The 20,160-nt window shown below is 40.7% G+C and overlaps 1 protein-coding gene across 1 annotated transcript in view; it reads right to left on the bottom strand.

The window, feature by feature from the left end:
• Positions 1-3,778: 3,778 nt before the first annotated feature.
• AATF (apoptosis antagonizing transcription factor) overlaps positions 3,779-20,160 on the bottom strand; it is an 88,622-nt gene continuing 72,240 nt past the window's right edge. Inside the window, exon 12 of the mRNA XM_016143331.2 lies at positions 3,779-4,127. Within this exon, the coding sequence (XP_015998817.1) occupies positions 4,064-4,127 (64 nt within the window). The 3' untranslated portion in view covers positions 3,779-4,063. The remainder of the gene's footprint in view (positions 4,128-20,160) is intronic.

Here is a 20,160-nt window from a genome sequence, read left to right on the forward strand (position 1 = left end):
CACCATCTCTCTCCTCTACAGACAAGGGGCAGGTAATGAGGACTTCATCAATAGAGCTGTGGGACAAATTGAATATATACAAACCAGCAGGGCAATATGGATCCCCTGGACTTGAGAGAGAATTAGTTAATGAACTTACCAAATTACTGGCAATTGTTTTTGAAATGTTATGAAGAAAGAGAAAGTTTAAAAAAAATGGAAATAAAATGAAGTAGATAAACCTTAAAAAAAAAAAAACTGACCAAAGCAAGCTCAACTTAATTCCTAGCACAACTTCCCCCAAAACACAAGCACATACATAAATTTTAAAGGAAAAAACACAAACTCAGATGCAGAAAACAAGGTTCATTCACTTTAGACGAGGCTCACGGCTTGTATTTGCCATCATTAAATGCAAGTACACAGGGTGGCACCAGAGGGGCAGCCAGCTACCCTCGCATAAAACACCCACACTTCTGCACCTGCAACTTCCAGCTTCTCTAGGACATCCACTACCTCTACTGTCTGTAAAGTCCTGCTGAGACACGCGGCTGCCTTATTTGTGAGTCTGGCCCAGGGAGGCAGGGATCTTGGCATCAACACATTCCATTTACAGACTGACTGCTACACCCTGGAGTATGGTTCCAAGGTTTATGATGTCACATTTGGATTCATTCTGAGCCTCAAACTCAGCTCCTTTAAGATGAAATGGTAAGAGGTAAAGAGGCAGTCATCTTGAAGAGGTTTTAGCAATGCACATGGAGACCAGAATCAACCTCTACGAGGAAACTATTTTTTCCAAACTACAGATGCAGAGTCTGTTGCTGAACAGGTTGGAGCTGGCTTTTCCTGGCATTCTGTTGACTCTCAGGGTATCTAAGTGATGCTCAACAAGCAGTCTTGGATGTGACCCTGAAGAGAATGGCTACACACCAAAAACAGTACAGAGAAGCTGGGAGGAATGCAAACCCATGTAAGGAAAGGAAAACCCACCCGAGAGATCCCCAGGACGAAGGCGCTGAGAGTAGCAAGAGCATGGAAACCAGAGGGGAGAGTGGAGAACAGACTAGTTGTGATCTAGCAGCCAAAAGAAACATACCATGGCGGGGAAAGGAGATGACGGTGTCACTTTCTACTTACCCACGATCTTTCATGGGAGCACCTGAAAGCACATTATAGGCAGTAACTCTTTAATCCTCCCAGAGGAGGACGCTGATTGAAGGGTTCCCTGGGGAGCAAGAACTGAACCCCGGGATCAGACTCCAGGGCCAATCTCCACTCTGCTTCTCAGCACCGTTTGTGGCAGATGTGCCAGACTAAGGCAAGTGAGAGGTGAACAAGAGCCCTAAAACAAGCCTCTGTAATGTGTACCAAGAGTCTTCAAAATATTTGGACTCTTTTGCTTGGTTCACTTTACTCCTAAAAATACATGCCAAGAAAAGCAATAATTTCAAAGGACAATAAACAAGCTTTATGCCCAAATATTTTTCTGTAAAATTATTAATAATAGGAAATAATTAACAATTTAAATGTTCAATAACAGAATTTGGTTAAGTACTGAAGACACACGCCCTAAATGGAATTGTTAGCAATTAAAATACTTAAATGGTATCTGCAAAAACATGGAAATCATTTCCTGTACTATTATTATTAAAATGAAGAACATACTATGTAAAACTGTTTCTCAGCTGGTGGTGTATGTGTTAGGTGGAGGGAAAGATGGTAGACACGGCTGCATGAGTATTTTGATTTTTATTGTTTTTAAAAGGGTAAGGAAACAACTTCAGAAGTCCAAAAGTAAAAACCAAGTCTCCTCACCCTACTGCTCCCAGGATGAGGTGGGGCTACTTGGTATGACACGTGCACATGGAAGAGGGCTGTGAAGTATTACATGTTAATAATGAGAAGGGGATATTTTGGGGTGATGGATACCACTGAGTCTTACTTTTATTTTTCCATCTACATTTCTGTAATTAATTTTCATTGTAAAATTAACAAAGACAAGAAACCAGCCTTATCTCTTATCCTGAAGGGAGAGGCCCACTGCCTGCTCCTGGCTCCCGTCCCTGGTGTGAACCTGGGCTGGGTGGGCACTGCCAACTTTCCCTTCTGACCCGCTCGCCGCCTCTTTGTACTGGTGAGGTCTTCAAGTTCCGTGGTTTATGAGTGTCCTGCGTTCAGTAGTCAGCTGGGCAAAAAGGAAATAAAGCAAACTGCACACAAAAGGGAGGAATGCTTCAGTCAACACTGAAAAAGGGCTCTGGATGGAAACTCTAGATAACAGTTCTCAACTCATTTAAAAATCAGCATTAGCTACCAAAATGTAAAGTATTAGTTTTATTAAAATGCAAATCAATCAACTAATCTGTCTTTCTAGTAACAGTTGAATTGCAGTATCCGTGTCAATTAAAATAGTTTCCAATTTATTCTTGGCTGGAAGGAGGGTGGTCTTCTGAATTTTAAAAATGCAAGCCGCCCTTTACTGAAAATTCTGTCTGTTCTTTCTCTTCTCTCCTGATTTTAACTCATTTTAATTAAACGGGATGGACTCCAAATATTTTGAAGTACCTTTTTAAATCTTTTTCTTCATCAGATAAAAGTGTGACTATGACAAAGGCTGTATCTCTTAAGGAAGCATGGGTTAGCATGAGGCTCACCGGAAGTGCAATACGAAGAGGTTACTTACTTGCTGTTCTAATGTGCGTTATTCGGAATCCTCGGGCTAGATGGACAGGACTTGGATGTTCTGTATTTCAAAAAATCATTTTGAAGGGAGAGAGTGTGGGGGAACTCTCCTATTTCTGCCAATTGATCTTTCGGGTAACTGGAGACACACTGAAAATTAAACATTTCCCTGACAGTCAAGCCCAAGAGGTAACTACCGAGACAAGAAAAACAAATCACCACGTTCCAAGGTCCAATTAATGTGAGATGGAAAAACCCTCCTCCCACTATTTGCCCCATCCTGAGCTCAGCAGACACACTGATGCTTGTACTAAACTGTGAAGCAGATTACATTCAGGACTCACTTCATTTGGAGCCCAGCCTTAAGGCGCTGTGCAGCAGTCCCCAGACACCAAGTCAATGATACGTGGGATTCCTGGGCACAAAAATCTGTCACTTGGTTTTGACATTTTAAAACAATATCAAAAGCCGACTTTAAAAACAATGATTAGTTATTAACTACAACTGTACTCAGTTGCCTGGATGTAAAATTTCTTCTGTAATTCGTAGCTTTAAGTAAAGGTTTGGGCAAAGTATCTAAGAGACGGTCAGTCTTGCACGCCGGTCCGCACACATTACTTATGCAAGATAATCTTCATTGCATATTGACCACAGCAGGCCAATAAATCCCCCTTATGGGGATTTAATTTCCAGCTTTTGACCTTTGGATGAAAAACAAGTGAATCATTTCCCCTGCTAGATTTACACCAGAGCTAATCTCAATAAAGTGATTTAGGAATGGTGAGAATGGAAAAGGACTCTGGAAGAATCTTTATGGGTGAAAAGAGAACACACAAAAAGAAGTTAGAGGTTTGTATTTAACAACAAATAGGCAAATGCCTCCAAGTGACAAAGTCTGGACACAGCTTGTATGTTTTTTGGGATCACCTGCTCAACATTATCCACCCGGAAAGCCGCATCCACCCCAGAATGATTTCTTCTGTGAAGCTTTATATTGTAAGAGGAGGCCATTTGGGTAGGAAAAAGATGAAAACCCTCCCAACAAACCTGCCACCCTGCTGGAGCTCTAAATCAGAGGCTTAACTCCGTGCTGCTTAAGAAATCACACGTGGCAGCGCAGCGACAATGCTCTTTATTTGTGGTGGTTAAAGGACACGGGGGAGGAGCCCCGGCGGACACTGACGTGCCAGGGACCCAGACACTCGATTCCAGGCTTCCTGAGACTTGTCAGGCATGTGCTCTGAACGGCACATCTTCCTGGGGATTTATCAACTCACTCAACCCCACACGCCGAAGGGTTCCTCCACTTGGGGCTGGATGAGCAGCCAGCCTGGCCAAAGTGCCACCAGCTGTGTGGAGGCCCTGCCTCAAGGCCTCATAGCAAGAGAGACAGGCACTGTCAGTCCCTGTGGCCTTCATCAGGAGGGTTGAGCTGGCCAAAAAGAGATCGATATAACTCCGTCCTGGAAGACAAAACAAATTGGTTAACACATTGGTTAACTTTTCAAGACTGAAAAAGAACCAAGAAACTGGGAAATACCCTAATCTGTTTGTTCAATTGAAAACATGACCGTGTAATTAAAACTGCATCCCACAGCTCTTATTCACAAATACAAAGGAAGGAAAAACCTAGAAGAAGCCAAATAGTAAAATATGTAAATAGTCCAGTGTGGCTGGATACCCTTCCTCTAGGGAATGAGTTTTCTATAAGTTTGCCCTTTACAGACAGGCTCTTCAAGTAAGAAAATAAGATTGAATATTTTAATAGGATGTATGAGACGGCCACACGATGAGGAGAATTCAATCAGACATGGGATGTAGGGGGATATAATTTAGTTTTCATATATTTTCTTGGACTTGGCAGTACTTCAAAAACAATAAAAATGACCCAGCAACAAGATTCCAATTACTATCACATGTGTAGCTGTTCAGCAGTAGAACCAAGGTTCTCCCTACTCCCCTGGCCCTTCTCTTATTAGCTCGTAGTCTAATAAATAATTTGATTGGCTAGTTTATTATTTCTAAAATTGGGGTTTGATGTTTTTTTTAAAAAAAAACACATACCTGTTACGGTCTTAGATCCTTGAAAGCAAAATAAATTATCACTTCTAACCTCTGTTTCTGCTATCAAATGTAACATACTCACAACTACCTGGCCAAAGTCATCTATCTGTCAAGGCTTGGAAAATCTAAAAAAGTATAGAGAAAGATTCCTCTTATCCTTGTGACAGAAGCTCCAGAACATATTCCCCTGTGGAGAGAGAGCAGATTCTCTAGCAGAGAGATGAGGAGCCATGAGGGTCCAAGCAGGTCAAATCCACTAGGGAGGTGGGCTGTGGAGGACACACAGCCAACTGAGGCAGGTGACTCATGGCTGCAGTCTGCGTGAAGGTCAGCCACTAACCCTCAGGGAAGGAGGATGAGCACGCACGGCCAAGGCCATGGGCCAGTGAGTAAACGAACCCAGAATAAAGCCGTGCCTGCTGTTTTATATTTTCAAGATCTAACCAAAAAATACAGCCTGCCGTTCTTGTTAACATGCTTTTCAAAGTACTCTCATTATCTGAGAGTCATCATCAGCAAATCTGACTTTCAAAATAAAACAAAACAAAACAAAACAAAACACCCTTTAAACAGCTATTTTGGCTCAGCAATACTTTATCACAAAAACGTATCAGTCTGTTTTTGAAGTCACCCCCACTACAGTTGTGGGTAGGAATAGAGGTACTATAATTAGAAAATCCAGCAATAGGAATAGCATATTAAAACTTTTAAAGAAGGAAAAATCCTAAAGAAAAAACTGCAGAAGCCAAGAATTTTAACAAACCTTATTCTGGGGGCCACAGGGCAGACTGGGAAAGTGCAGGCCAGTGGGTCTCCAATATCATTACACGAATTTTATCACAAGAATTTGCTGGCACCCACACCCTGAACTACTGACCAGCCTCTAGGACCCCAAACAAAGGAGGCAGGTTCACCCTGAGCTCCACTGTCTCTTTTGTTCCTCTGCTCCATTCAGCAGCCTGACTCGCCCTCGGCCAGCCCCCCCCCCCCCCCTCAAGCCAGCATACAAACGTGGAAGGCAGCTTCATACTAAATGCAAATGAGAGGCACGCAGCCTCACTTCCAGTTACTTCCAAATCGCCAGCTCCACAGCATAAGCAATAGCAACGCCCTGCCCAGGGTTCACTTTATCAGGCTATGGCCTGCCTATCTGCCAGTAAGTACAAGTCCCTTTAGCCATTTCAACAAAAAAAATTAAATAGCATTACAGGGAGAATCGCCATGACAAAAAGGACAGTATGACTTTAAGGCTGCGGCATCTGATGAAGGAAATGCAGAAGCACATGCTATTTAGCCCTTCGCAATCATACCCTTTCCAACCTCGCCTTGCTTGCTTGCACCAGACCCATCATTACCACTGAGCAAATGCTTCCACTCGGCGCCGCAATAGCAGAGAAACGCCTGGGCCAAGGCAGCAGTTACTGTCCGCAGCAGGGTTCACATGTCAGGAGCAGAGAGTGAAATGCTGAAACCCATGTTTTGATAGAACATCATTTCACACTCAGGTGGGCAAAGCTGACAAACAGATGCGGCTGTTCATGGCAAAGCAACCTGGAAAGCTGAGTGGTCTGGGTTTTTAAAATATTTTTACAGAGAGAGAGAATATGAGTAAGGGATTATTACAATCTAAAATTCCCCCAGTAATTTCAATTCTATATCTTCCTTACCCACTGCCACCAATCAGGAACTGTTTGTACCTCAAAGCATCTCAAGCTTCCCTGCTCCTCCAGGCCTCCACTATTTCAGATCTCATCATCTCAACAGCCACCTAACTGACTTTTCTCCCTTTCTTCTCCTCTCCATTTCTCTCGGCCCAGCCCTGACTTTGGACAAAGCAGACCCTCCCCGGGTCCAGGAGCACCAAACATCAGGATGAAGATTTCGTTTCCTACTGCTCTGCTCAGTGTGACCCAGCCCTTCCCTTTCCCTGCAGAGGCTCCCTGCTGGCTGCACCTCTCACCAGGGGCAGAGCTGGGGAAAACCAGGACAACTAAGGGCAGAGTCTGAGGTCCTGATCCTTGAGCTTCTCTGAAAACCTCCCAACAATTTTACAAACCACATAGCCCCCTTCATGCATTTTTAAGTTGACATGTAAAATTCTCTATAAATTTAATAGTCATGAAGGATATAATTACCAGAATATTGTAAATACCAAATTAAAAAAAAAAAACTCTTACGTGTCTTTTACAGTACACCCAATGAAATCTATATACCATATTGATTTGATACCCATCATCCCTCATTTAAATGACACGTAAACAAAGTCTTTAACTTAGAAATTTTACAGCATCTTTTTCTTTTTAAATGTGTATTTCCATGTGACTTTTCCCTAGAGATTTTTGTCCTGATATAATTGTTTTATGCTTGAAAGTCTTTTATTGATCACCCTATCATACTTATTGGCCACAAAAATAAGTATGTAAATTGAAACACTTTGAAATTAAAAAGTTGAAATAAAAGTAGTTTAATTTCTTGAGACCGTAAGGCTCTAAGTAATTAAAAAAATTACTGCTGGATTATGTTATCATTACAGTAGTTATTAGGATACAATCATGTATACAATAACAATATAATAAAATGTGTTATAATTTTGGTAAAAACTTAATATACATAAGTATGGAAAACATTCCTAAAAATGCATCTCTTGATGATATGGATGAGGTTTTCCCTTCCACTTGTTCATGTATCCACGGATGAATATTATTTATTGCTAGAATGGAAGGCTGTTCAGCACCATTTCTATTCCTGTTTTTGGCCTTTGTAGACGTTAAGTGCTGAGAAACCCTATCACATAAACTAGTAGATGGGAATGGGGGAGTTTTGCTATAGCAATATCACTCAATTTTTAAAATTTTTTTCTGAATTCTATGCCAAAAAAAGACAAAACATCACATAGTGATCTACTACCAAAAATTAGTTTTAATGATCTACTAGCTGACAACAAAATTAGGTTCTCCTGCAATTTTGTTGAAGATAAAGGCCTGGGAACTGTCGGACCTGCAGGGACTTGCTACCCAGCCCTTAGTCACTGCCGTTGTCAGTCCGCACACCAATATTCAGAACCGTCATTTTTCTGTGGTACTCTGGAGGTTTTCCCATTCCAGTGCAGCATCCCGGGTCAGAGCAAGGAGGGGCTCCAGGCAGACGTAGGACAGCTTTGACAGGCGAGGTAAAAAGAAAAGCCGCAGCTCCAGCACAGGTATGCTCGCAGATAGATCCACTTCAGAAAGGAGCGTACATCTGGATTCCTAAAAACTCTGTGTCTACTTGCACACCCCCAGATGAAGACTGAGGTGTAGAGTACACTGAGCTTTGCCCCAAACCCAGACAGGTGTTAGATCTGATGCCACTGTGTGGGAAAAGGTAAAAGCATCTAAAAAGAAACAGGATGCATCCATCTCTCTTACCCCATGCCAAGAAAACAAAAGTAAAAATAAAACTAGGTACCAAAAAGCCACCAGGGGACAGAGGGTCAGACCGCCTTCTGCTGAGTGGACCATCTTCCCCTGCAGCATCTTTCCTAACCAGGATTTAGCCATGCAGAGAAGCTAAACTATCAATCCTTCAGGTTAACCTTGTCTCCATCTGATTCTCTGGGGTAAATGTATAGTGTAATACTTGAGGCCCCCTTAAGGCTATGCATAATGAACTTTAAAAAAAAAAATACATAATTCCTGCTCCCTATCACATTAAGAATCAAGACTTGAATCACTGAGCTGAAATGCCTTCCTCCCTTTGTTACCCCTCCCCACATACTCTTGGCCTCAATGGCCAGTGGGAATGTCCACTGTAGAAAATGTATTAATGTTGGTATCATGCAGAATAACCTACAGAGTAATTAACAGGACTTGGACCTAAGGTAGAAGGTCGATAGCAGGGGCTCTTCCTTGAATTAAAATTTAACTTACCCTTTATTGCAACCTACAAAAGCAAGTAATGAGCACTAACATTTTTATTTCTTTTAAACTGTCATTTAGGCTATAGAGGGGATAATTACCTATCTCTAGTGTAGTAAGGTTTTATAACCCTTAGTGAGGCATTTTCTAATTTAATATTTTTACTATATTATCATAAAACCTGTTTCTGGGAAAAAAATGATCATGGATTAGCAGTCATTTTCCATAAAGACAGAATGTGTGTGTTCTTGCGTGTGTGTGTGTGTGTGTGTGTGTGTGTGTGTATTAGGATTCGGCTTATACATTACATGATTCTTCTGAAGAGACTTAAAAGTACGCATAGTCTAGCTAGCTGTGAAAGGCAATCACTTTAGTAGCAAGCAAGGCTTTATACAGTCCTAAATGAAATGAGGTGCACATGTAATATAATGCAGCCCCCAGACAGGTGCACCCAAATGTGTTCCCTTTAGCTCCATGTGTGCACTCCTCACTGACTGCAACATAGACCAGTGAGTGTCTCTCATGCCATTATTTGGGCAAACAGTACAAAGGGGCATATTAAACCTGCAGATGATCAGTGCAGGGCTTTCAATTTGCTAGGTCAGTAGCTTGCAGCACCTGGGACACCGAAGGATCGGTGTCGGCTGCAATCCAGAACACTGCACTCTCCCTCCTCTGGCCCGGAAATCCCAAGCTTCCAAGACTTCCCTGAGCTATACCTAACCGTATCTGTGGCCAAAGGCAGGCAGACAGTGGAGAGAAAGTAGCAATGCTCCCTAAAGAAACCTGTACAGCCTCCAAAAGTACATCATATTCTCTAAGCAAGCATTATATATAAGAGTTTTGAGCAGTCTTCCAAACATGCCAGCAGAGACAATGCTGCTGCTTTTCTGATTTAAAATTATACACATTATCTGTCCTTGATTAATTTTAAATTGTTCATTTCTTATTTCAAATGACAGGGAGTCCCCCTAAATATACAGAACACATCCCAGAATACAACCTGGCCCTCCCTCCTTTCTAATCCTCTCTCTCTGCACACCCGAGGACCCTTGTGCTGCACGCAAAAGCGGTGTAGTATTTGTTTCTGCTTAACTTAATCCCTTAGATATACATTTAAGAATCAAAGGATAATGAAACACACAAAGGGAAAGAGACTAAGAGTTCCAATTCCGACACTGCTCATCTCTAGAAGAAACTTGATCAAATCCAGATCTTTATGAGTCAGTACAGACACAGAAACTCACACTGACCGGCATGGCTGCTGATGGCAGGTGTGCTTTTAAAATTACTGGTACTTAAAAAATAAAATAATAAAAAAATAAAAATTATTGGTGATATTACTGATGTGTGCCTTTTTCCACATGTTTATGGTTTTAAAAGTTTACTTACAAATACTATAGAAGCTGGTAAACATGTATGGTCTCTGGCCTCAAAGTATAATGCAAAGGTATAATAAATTCGTAAAATATATTTGAATGCCTATTTGAATTTTGTTAGATTTTGTATAGGATTACAAAGATAAGATGTGTGCTTATTTCTCTTACCTAGGATGTATGAATGACCCAGCAGAAGCTGAGCTAGGACGGTAAATGTATCCAGTAAATCTGCCTGGGAAAACCCACTCCATTCAGAGAGACACATTAACATTCTTTCTCATGCTGGCCCCAACTCTGCCATCCTGTGACGCCCCCACGGGCCTGTGTCCTTACAGAACCAGGAGAGAAACAAGGCTGACTGCTTTCCTTGTGGCAGCACTTCAACTATTTGATGTCGTCCCGTAACTAAGTCTGTCCTTTTCTAGGTGAAAAGAAATAGTCCACTCCACTCCTGCTATGACAAAGTTGGAGTTCTCCTGCCATCCAGAATAAACTCTAGTTTGCCAGAGAAAGAACAATAAGGCCCCACAACCTCTGAGCCAAACCTGACATGTCTGGTGCAGCCTAGTTAGCCCAAGGTGGGCAGAGTGGGCTCTACTGCCTCCCATATGCTCCACACATACTTTGGCCTTCGCAGAGCTTCCGCTCTCTTCTGATCTGTCTACCAATGTGCCCAGCATTCCAAACATCAACTGAAAAAGATGCCTTGCCGATTATCACTTAGCACGTGCTAATGATGCCAAACAAAGGGATCTTTGCAACCTTCACCCCAACTATCTGAATGCTTTGTGGTCTGCTCCCCAAAACACTAGAGACAAAATGGCACGTTCCTTTAATCTTTCATTCCTTCTGCTTCCTCTGAGGCAATCCATTCTACTCTCTATCAGTGACTCTACAGGTGAGAAGGTGTTTGAAAAATGTTTCTATGACCTAAAGAGGGAAATATATTCATCCAAATGGCAAGCAATTGTCCTGTACTGCTTGGGGGCTGTGTGGTGGAGGTAAACCTATGCACGTCACAGAAATGGGATCAGAGGCAGATAACACACACTGGAACATCATCTCTCAAGAAGACTGGATTGTTAGTAAGGCAGTCCAAGTGAAGAGACAGATACAGCACTTATAGGGAGGTAGTGTCACTTAGAATGACATACAAAAATTATGAAAACTTATAATTCCTGAATGCAGCTGAAATGTCAGCACTTAACTCTCCTTCACTCTCCTCCCAACTTCCCCCAGCAACAAAAAAGGGATCACAGGCTTCTTTCCTGCAATCTTATCACAATTCCACAGCAACACACCCATACACAGAGAAATGAGGTAAAGAAAAAAAAGAAAGCAACTTCTCTTACCTAGGGCTTATTTCTTAACAGGATCAAGTTAGCAAAGTGACAGACAGTGACTCAGAGGACACCCTCATCTATCACTAATTATCTAAATCCGGATACAAGGCAAAACTCCAATCAGCTAAACTGTTCAGAAGCTCCAAAACAGCCAAACCGCAGCTGCTCAAATATGCCACAAGATGGCAGTACACGACACACTTCTGAGCAGACAGGCAGCCAGCATGGCTGCCAGCAAACTGCACCCATAAATTACCTAGTGTATCTGCTCTCATCGCCATCCTCCCCAGTGCTTGAAGGAGACTCTAGAAGGTCTGTTCCAATTCGCTCTTTTGGTCAGGTCAGAACTAGGTCCTTCAAACCTCTGCAAATGCTTTTAGCCCCACAGCTTTAAATTACAGATAGTGACATGTGGCCTCTGGCCTGTCTCCTAAAGATCAGACAGACTGAAGATTTATAAATGTTCAAAGAAGCAGGTTCAGGCCCCAAACAAAGGAACTGAAAGGCCAGGGAAAGAAAGGAGAGGGAAGACGGGTAGAGAGGAGAGGAGGGAAGGAGAGGTAAATTTGTAGGATTTGTACCTCACTTATGCTCCCTCGTGATTCCCAAGTCCGTTACACATTCACTCACTTGAACAAAGGAAGAAAAATATTTGAAACTTCCATCATCCCCACCAATAGCTTCAAATCTTTCAAATTCTTTTATAGAAAGATAATGTACCTTGGTAAACGTGCAAAAAATGTGTGGGGGTGGCAGACAGGCACACTCTTTAGACAAAGGGGACATCACCTTCTCTCCTGTGCATTAATATTCCATATTCCTGAGATGATTTCCACTTTCACAGTTTGACTGTTTTATAACAAATTTGATGCAAGAGAAGACAAATGGTCCCACAAAGGAAAGACGACAAATCATCTCACTGCTTTTAGCAGGGTTTTCTCTTTATTTTTATTTATTTTTATTCTGTAGCTGGGCTGCAGTGCTCTCTGCCTTGCTGGAGATGTTTAATATTAACGTCAAGACACCACGATCCTGGCAATAGAGTTGGCCGGTGTTGTGTTTACGGTTTTGTGACTGCTGGCTTCAGGAAGATGAAGCTCCTTGTTCAAACAGCAGCCCCTCTAACAGCTCCTGTTAAAAGCCAGGGGATGCTTCACTGCTTGGACGTGAATCACTTCCTCAACCGTGTGGAGGTGAGACTGACACTCAGGTTACATTTGTATCCCTATCAAGGCTGCTGCCCAACGACCCAAGAGCCTGGGGGGGCAGCATATGATCCACCTCTCAGCTCCAGTTTAACTTCTACTTTCAGGGAATCAAAATACGGAAATTAGTGAAGGTATTTATTATCAAACCCCTATTACTTTTCTATTCTATTACTTTTAGTAATAAGTTGGAGGACTTATTTCGTTTTCCCCTTAAGAACTGGATCTCTGAAGGAGGAGCGTCTCCTCCCAGGTGCACCTGCACCCGGGACCTGGTGCACCCAGGGCCTGGCACACCCGGGGTATGGTCCATAGCTCCACCTAGGGTGCGAACCCAGGACCTTCTGCGTGTAAAGTAGATGTGCTAACCACTACACTATGGAGCCATCTGGAGGGCTTACTTTACTTAAAAACCCAGCACCGCTCCAAATGTAAAAGGAGCAAGTACTGAGCACATAAATACAAGGCAGCAACTCTGTAATACCCTGCAAAGGCTCAGCTCAGCCTGTGTGACATAAAAGCACCCTTGGACCCACACAGTAAGCACTTCTAACTGCTGATCAGCCAACTGCCCCTACACTCTCCTCCCTAGGGTACAATGGTCTTGTGTTGTCTTGGTTCTCCTCCTCCCTCTCTGTCTTTTTTATCTTCCTCCTGGCCAGGAGCAGAGACCTTCTCCTAGGTTCTGCTCTCAGCCCCCACCTTGTCTCTCACCCTCCCCTGGAACCTCGTCCATGCTCTCAGCTCTAAGTCTCTTCTTATAATTGCCGACAGCCAGAGCTGCCACCTCTGCACCTAGATATGACATGGGACTCAGAATAAAACCAAATGCACCCAGCCCCACAGGCTATTCTGTCACCCAAACTATTATTTCTATTACTAATGGCAGCAAATTCTTTGTTATTCATTGCCTACACTTGTTTTATCGCAGAAAGCTATAAACAAAATTATAGGTATCAATATCACATTTTCTGATTTAAAAATAAAATCTACCCCGAGACAGGGCTCTTGTTGACAGAGATTACTTATATTAATTGATAAAATTCAAATTGATGCCTTTCGTTTGTCCATATTTGTGGTTTTAACACTATCCTTCAAAGAACTTCCTTTTGTCCTCTGTAAATCAGAAATTTGGAAAAAGGGAAGGTTTGTCCTAGACATCCACCAGGTAAACTTTCCCAGGGAGTACTGACTAGGACTCAGCTTCTGGATGTCTGCAACAGGGCCGTCTCTCCCCCAACTCAGTTCACCAACTAGTCACTGAAGTCAGCAATTTGATGACCTGGGCCAGTATGTGACTGGCTTCAAAAAGCCTGACTGCTAAGTGCAAAATGAGTAGTTTGCATTTCTGCCCCTGAAAGCTGGTGAGTCTGTTTTGCTACCTAGCTGTGCCTCCCCTGCAGGATCGAGAGGCGGATGAGGAGGCGGAGTGCTGCCAAGTGCGTGTAGGAGAAAATGTGTATTGATTTCTTCTTTCTTATAAAGGAGCACAAAGCACTGAAGAACAATTGCTCTTCTTTGCAGCATTTCACATTCCACACGAGACAAAAGGCCCAACCCCCACCAGCCTCTGAAAAGCAGAAAGAGGAACCACACAGAGTGGTATATCCTGGGTGTCAGTGACCACCGCATTGTCCAGGTCCACTGCTGGGACTCCAAACACCCTGGGCCACTAAGACCTCCCTCTGCCTCTGATCAAGTAATTTCCCACTCTGGGCTGATGTTTCCTCATCTATATTGGAGAAGAAAGAGCCTTCAGTCTTATTTACCTCTAAGTGGAGGTGCCCAGAGGGTAAAAGAGTTAATGTTTATAAAGTGTTCAGCTTCCCAGAGGGAGACAATGGATAAAACACAAGGTGTGGCTATGGCTCATTCAAGACCTCATTTCCAGGGTAGTTAGTAATAGCTTCCCATTACAAATGCTGGCTTTCCAGCACCCTGAACTCAAAGTAGGATGAGACAGTACCCTTATCTAAACACCCCTTTTTTGTCTGACACTTAATACCAACACTAAAAATAACAAAAGGTAACTAGGGACTATTATGCCTTGTTAGTAATGCACATACAAAACCCATTCCAGAACTGTTTTCTTCTTAAACCAAACAAATCCTGAATGCGGTCCAAAAACTGACCTAAAGCTATAATTGGTTATCACAGAGCCCAGGCTGTAGTCTCCGTTTCCACAGTAACCAAAAAATTTGTAGGAGGACCACAAGAAAGCAAACCCAGTATAGATAGCATAGCCAAGATGGAGACCCTCAGTAAAATATAAAGTTTATGGTGTACACTTTTAGATGTGATGGAAATATGAGACTACTCTTGAAAGATCTTTTCCCAGGGTTCATTCTAAGTGAAAATGATCTTCAAAAATCTCTAAGTAAAAGGCTGGGAATATAAAGTGACAAATCTGGACTCTTCATTTCTGGGGCTCTTCCAAGATGGTCATGAATGAAGAACAAAATATGGAGCTGGCCCTCAAGCAGTGCAATATTCTAGCATGGAGACATAACCCACAAGTAATGAGGACACAGCCTGGTGGTAAATGCTATATATAATACGGACATGTACAAAGTGCTAAGGGAGCAGAGGAAAGTATACTACGGGAGCTAGAAGATTTGGAGAGATTTCAGTAAAAGAGGCAAGAAACTGTTGTTCATCTATCTATAGGACTGTTTGCAAAAATAATCTTACCAATAAATTAAAAATAGACTTATAAACTGAAAGCCTTTAAAGATATTTCAGACAAGAGACCTACAGCCAACTTTTTTTAAGATTGTACAAAAATGAATATGTCTGCGTTGCAGGCAAAGGGACAATGACATAATATATACACATGTAAAAACACAAATTTTGTTTATAGAAATAATTATCTGTAGAAATTAATTTAAAACAATCCTCAGAAAGAATAAATTAAAAAGAATGTTTCATTCTCAAGATTCTAATGAGCAAGAAAGATTACTTTCACTTTATAAAGAAGGAAACTAAGGCACACAGAGACTTCTTCAGGATCACAATGCACATGAATCTTAACCAGTTCTCTAGCTTAGGGAAGGCTGATAGCAATTGGGAGAAGACCTTAAATAATTTTTTTACAGATAATACTTGTGCTACAAAAAAGGCTATATAATAAGGCAAGATACAACTGAATTGTAATACTGGCACACCTAGCTTTACTGCACATCGCTTTACTGCGCTTCACAGGTATTGCACTTTTCACAAATTGATGGCAAAACTGTCCTCCAGCAAAATGACTACAGCTCACTTTATTACAGTGGGCTGGGACCGAACCAGTAGTATCTCTTAGGCATGCCTGAATATTAATCGAAATATATGAGTAAAAACCTTAATAATATCAAATATGAGATTTCAGTAGATGGGCATACTACTTTGACTTGTAACTATTCTTAGCAAGAAAAAAAACTAACGGGTGTTTTTGTGAATTGTAATAAATACTGTTAGGAACAAATAAAATAGGGGTTCAAGAAAGAAAGAGCTCCCCGCTGTGGGGGGTGGAGAATCCTAAAAGTCTCTCTGGAAAGGCTGGATGGTATTGGCCAAGAATTGTGAACGCTGCAACAGGGAGTACAGAGGTGGGGCAGGGGCCAGAGACTGCTCCAGGTTAAGTGAGCAGGATTAAGAGAAACAAGTGGGAGAAGTATCGGGTGAGTGTATTCTGGGGATTGCACAAAGGGTATGCATATCCGAAAGGTGATGAAGAGAGAAAGGTAGCAAGGTGACAAATCACTGCAGGCGAGTAGCAGGTTTGAGAGTAGTCTTTTATTCTACAGAACAAGGAGTAGCATGCTTTAAGCGATATTTTGGGAAGGTTTAATCTGGCAATGCTACACATGGAACTGATTAGATTAGGCTGTTTAAGAAACTGTTAGTGCAACAGTCCATGTGGGAAGTAAAAAAATCTGGACTCAAAAAGAAGCAGTAGAAATAGAAAGCAGAGACCATTAAACAATATATTAAAATATAGTTCCAAGTAGATTAAAAGAAATCAGGCAAACCTAAGAGAAAATATAGGTGAATAACTGATCCTGGGATACAGGAGGGAATGCTTAAGCATAAAAACGAGCAACTATAACCAAAAGAAAAAGGTTTTATAAATGTGATTACATAAAAAAGTAAAAGTTATATATGACCAAAAAAAATCATTAACATTAACAGTCAAGTAAAATGGGAAAAATCTACAAAAATAGAAAATATAACAAATAACGATAATACATCGAATTCATGCTAACTGCAAAGAAAAACTAAAACTCAGAGAAAAATGGGTAAAGGATAAAAATAGAAATACAAATGATTAATAAATATACAGACTATTCAAGTTTACTATTAAGCGAGAAAATAAATATTAGTACCTAGTCCTGTGCCTAGCACATTCTAGGTCCTTAATATGGAGTCATTTGTTATGATTCCATATTAGCAAAACTGCAATGACATTAGCCTTGGCTGTAGGGAAAAGGGGTAGAGCGTGTATGTATGTAAAGTAGTATAACCCAAAAAGTATCATTAGAAAGTTTGCCTTTGACCCGGGATTTTCCCCTCTAAAGACACCAGAACCTTAGAACAGATTTCTACATAAATATGTTCACTGCAGCATCATTTAAAGAGAAATAGAAACAACCTAAATGTTCAATAATAAATATTTCATAACTGAATATTATAAGCTATTAAAATGGCTTTAAAATTCTTAATGGCTTTAAAATACTTATAATATAAAGTTAACTAGAAAAAGGGATTCAAACATATGTATATAGTTATAAAATATATACACAAAAAATTCTGCAAAACAAATTAATAATGTGCAATTCTAAATAGCAGATAACAGATTTTCTTTGTCCTTTCTGTACCTTCCAAATTTTCTTCCATAAGCATATATTGTGCTTATTGTAGGGGGAAAATATATTATCTCTAAGAAAGTGGGTGACAGGTACCTAAGTATGTAGAGGTAGAACCATAGGAGTAAAGTGACTGAACATACTCGATCAGGTTTCAAAGCTAATTATGAGGTTTAGGATCTTTGTAATCAAAAGAATGGTATAATTATAAGAGCGAATCTGAAAATTCAGTGATTCACACTAAAATGTAAATGACTTGATAGGCAAAAACCTTATATAGAAAGCATCTCTATCATAAAAGAAAAAATAATTTTAATCCAAACAAGTTTTCATTTTGTTTCTTTTTCTTGAACACGTTTTTAATTGAGAGAAGGGCTCTGCATATGTATATTGGGAGTGAAAGGAAGCAGCTTCCCCTGGGCACGTTATTCCCACATATTACTAAAAGGCAGGGATTAGGGGCCACACTCCTGGGTACATGTACTATACCAGTTCCACTACTTACTTGCTGTTTAATTTGGGCAAGTTACTTAATTGCTCTGTCTCAGTAGTCTCTTGTCAAAATTGCACATAATGTCAAACACTTTAGTGGTTTCTTATAAAGACTGAATGAAAATGTAGACAAAGGGCTTAGTACAGTGTCTGGCATATAGTAAATGCTCAATAAGTGAAATATGACATTATTATTCTGTCATTTCATTGCCAATCAGAAAATAGGGTGGCAGACTTAGGGTGTATAAATTGGAGCAAAGAATGAATGCACTTAAAACCAGAAATGGTCTACATAATCTCAGTGAGCATTGTGGCAAATGTATTAAGATGAATAAATAACTAATCTAAATTAATGTGAAAGACATGTAGCTATTGCCTACCCACTAGTAAGTTACCTAGTTGTGATTAATACAATATAAGATATATTTTAAAAGACAATAATAATAAAATATAAAAACTTAAAAATATAAGTCCTTAAAAAAACATTTACACTCACTTTAAGGAATGTGATATATCCCTTTGGGGGAATAAAAGGATTCATAATCCTCTGAAGAAATCATAGGAATTTGAGGAAATGAGAACTATAGTCAAGAAGCCCCATTTTGAGGAAAGATTTATCTGTTCAACATTTTCAATCTCTTTCTAGAAGATGGGCTTTTATCATTCTACATCCTGCTTGGAGCCAAGACTTCAATTTGAGAATGCAAATTTTCTAGAATTGTATGAGACTGAACAATAGTGAATCAGTAAAAACAGAAGAAACGATAGCAGTGTTTCTTTTCAACCCAGTTATAAACCTTTGCCTAAGTCCCAGGTTTGAACTTGAGAATGTTTTCCATTGTCCTTTCTGACATTACTGGAGGAGGAGGGCTCCATGCTTCCTATATCTGTGCTGGACGCCATCTTTAATGATGATATATGTGGGTCCTTTCCCCTCAGCACTGCTGGGGGGTCAAACATGTTGATGCTGCCTGCCTGAGTATCAACAGCGAATTATATACTGTGTCAATCCGAACTAATGCAAAGCTGTAATCCTCTTTAACAAGAGATCAAATCACTGCCATGAGTTATGTTCATTCTGTAATCTGATAAGGAAGAGAGGGAATCTCTAATAGAAGAGTAATGGGAGCCTTTAATGACGCTAGTAAAAGGCAGCACCAGTGAAAATGGTCTCGTTCCTGTTGATTAGATCAATGTTGCATATTTGCCCAGACTTGTTTCACCTGTCAGAATAACCCGTGTCTTTTTAGGAGATAAGAAGCCTCAGAAAAAAACATCTGTGTCTTACCCATTCTGGCCTGCAAATTTTTAACCAACGAAAAATGCTCTGTGGAGGCTATTTCTGGGGTCATTAGCTGATGTGCTTTCAAATGCTGAGCAAACTCACCAGAATATTTAGCCTTGATTCAGTGCCTATTTCTACTAAATAAAGGAGTAAATAGGCAAAGGGGCATCAAAAATGGTCTATGTAATCTCTGGGTTACCAGTTGGGGGGAAAGTACATCATCAGTAGAGAAGCAAAGTGTCTCCATATTTAGGGTACAGACCCACACACAAAAATGGCAAGCCGAAGATAAATTGCCTGTACAAATTCTATTATACCAAGGCACCTCAAGAACAGCGCGGAAGTGATGTTGACAAAGCACTTTACAAGGCTGGATTACATTTGTACATTTCTTTTCTAAAACTCCAGATGTAAAACAGTAATGTATTTGGTGCTTGGTAGTTATCATTAAAGGATCCTCTTCTAGTTCTTTTTGAATGCCAGCAGCTTTATAAAAGGAGTGGGAAAGTGTTTTTTATTTTGGGGGAGAATATGGGGAAGGGGCAAAATGATGATTCGTGCTGTTCCTATTGTGAATCCCTTTTACTTCTTTGCCAAAAAAAAATAATAATAATAAGAGTACCTATAAAAGGTTAATATTGCTATCGTTTTAGTAATAAGAAAAAAAAGCTTCTTAGGAAAATATATTTTAAATAAACAGTACCAGAATCAAGACCCTCCCTAAAGCAGCAGTCAATATAAGGCAAACACATTCTTCTTAGTGTACATCAAGCTGATTGTTGCCCTTAGACCTGTTCCATGCTGAGAGCAAAACCCATCATGCCAACAGAGCAAGCAGTTCACATAGATTTCCTCTCCCAAATCTGAGGCAGTGGAGAGTTTTGAGGAAAACATCACACCCTGTCTCAGTGGTCTTACTCAGAATTTGCATCTCTTACTTGTCACACTAGCATTTTACTACCTGACCTACATCAACACCACAAAT

The sequence above is a fragment of the Rousettus aegyptiacus genome, unplaced genomic scaffold, assembly GCF_014176215.1.
Source record: "Rousettus aegyptiacus isolate mRouAeg1 unplaced genomic scaffold, mRouAeg1.p scaffold_m13_p_6, whole genome shotgun sequence".
NCBI lineage: Eukaryota > Metazoa > Chordata > Mammalia > Chiroptera > Pteropodidae > Rousettus > Rousettus aegyptiacus.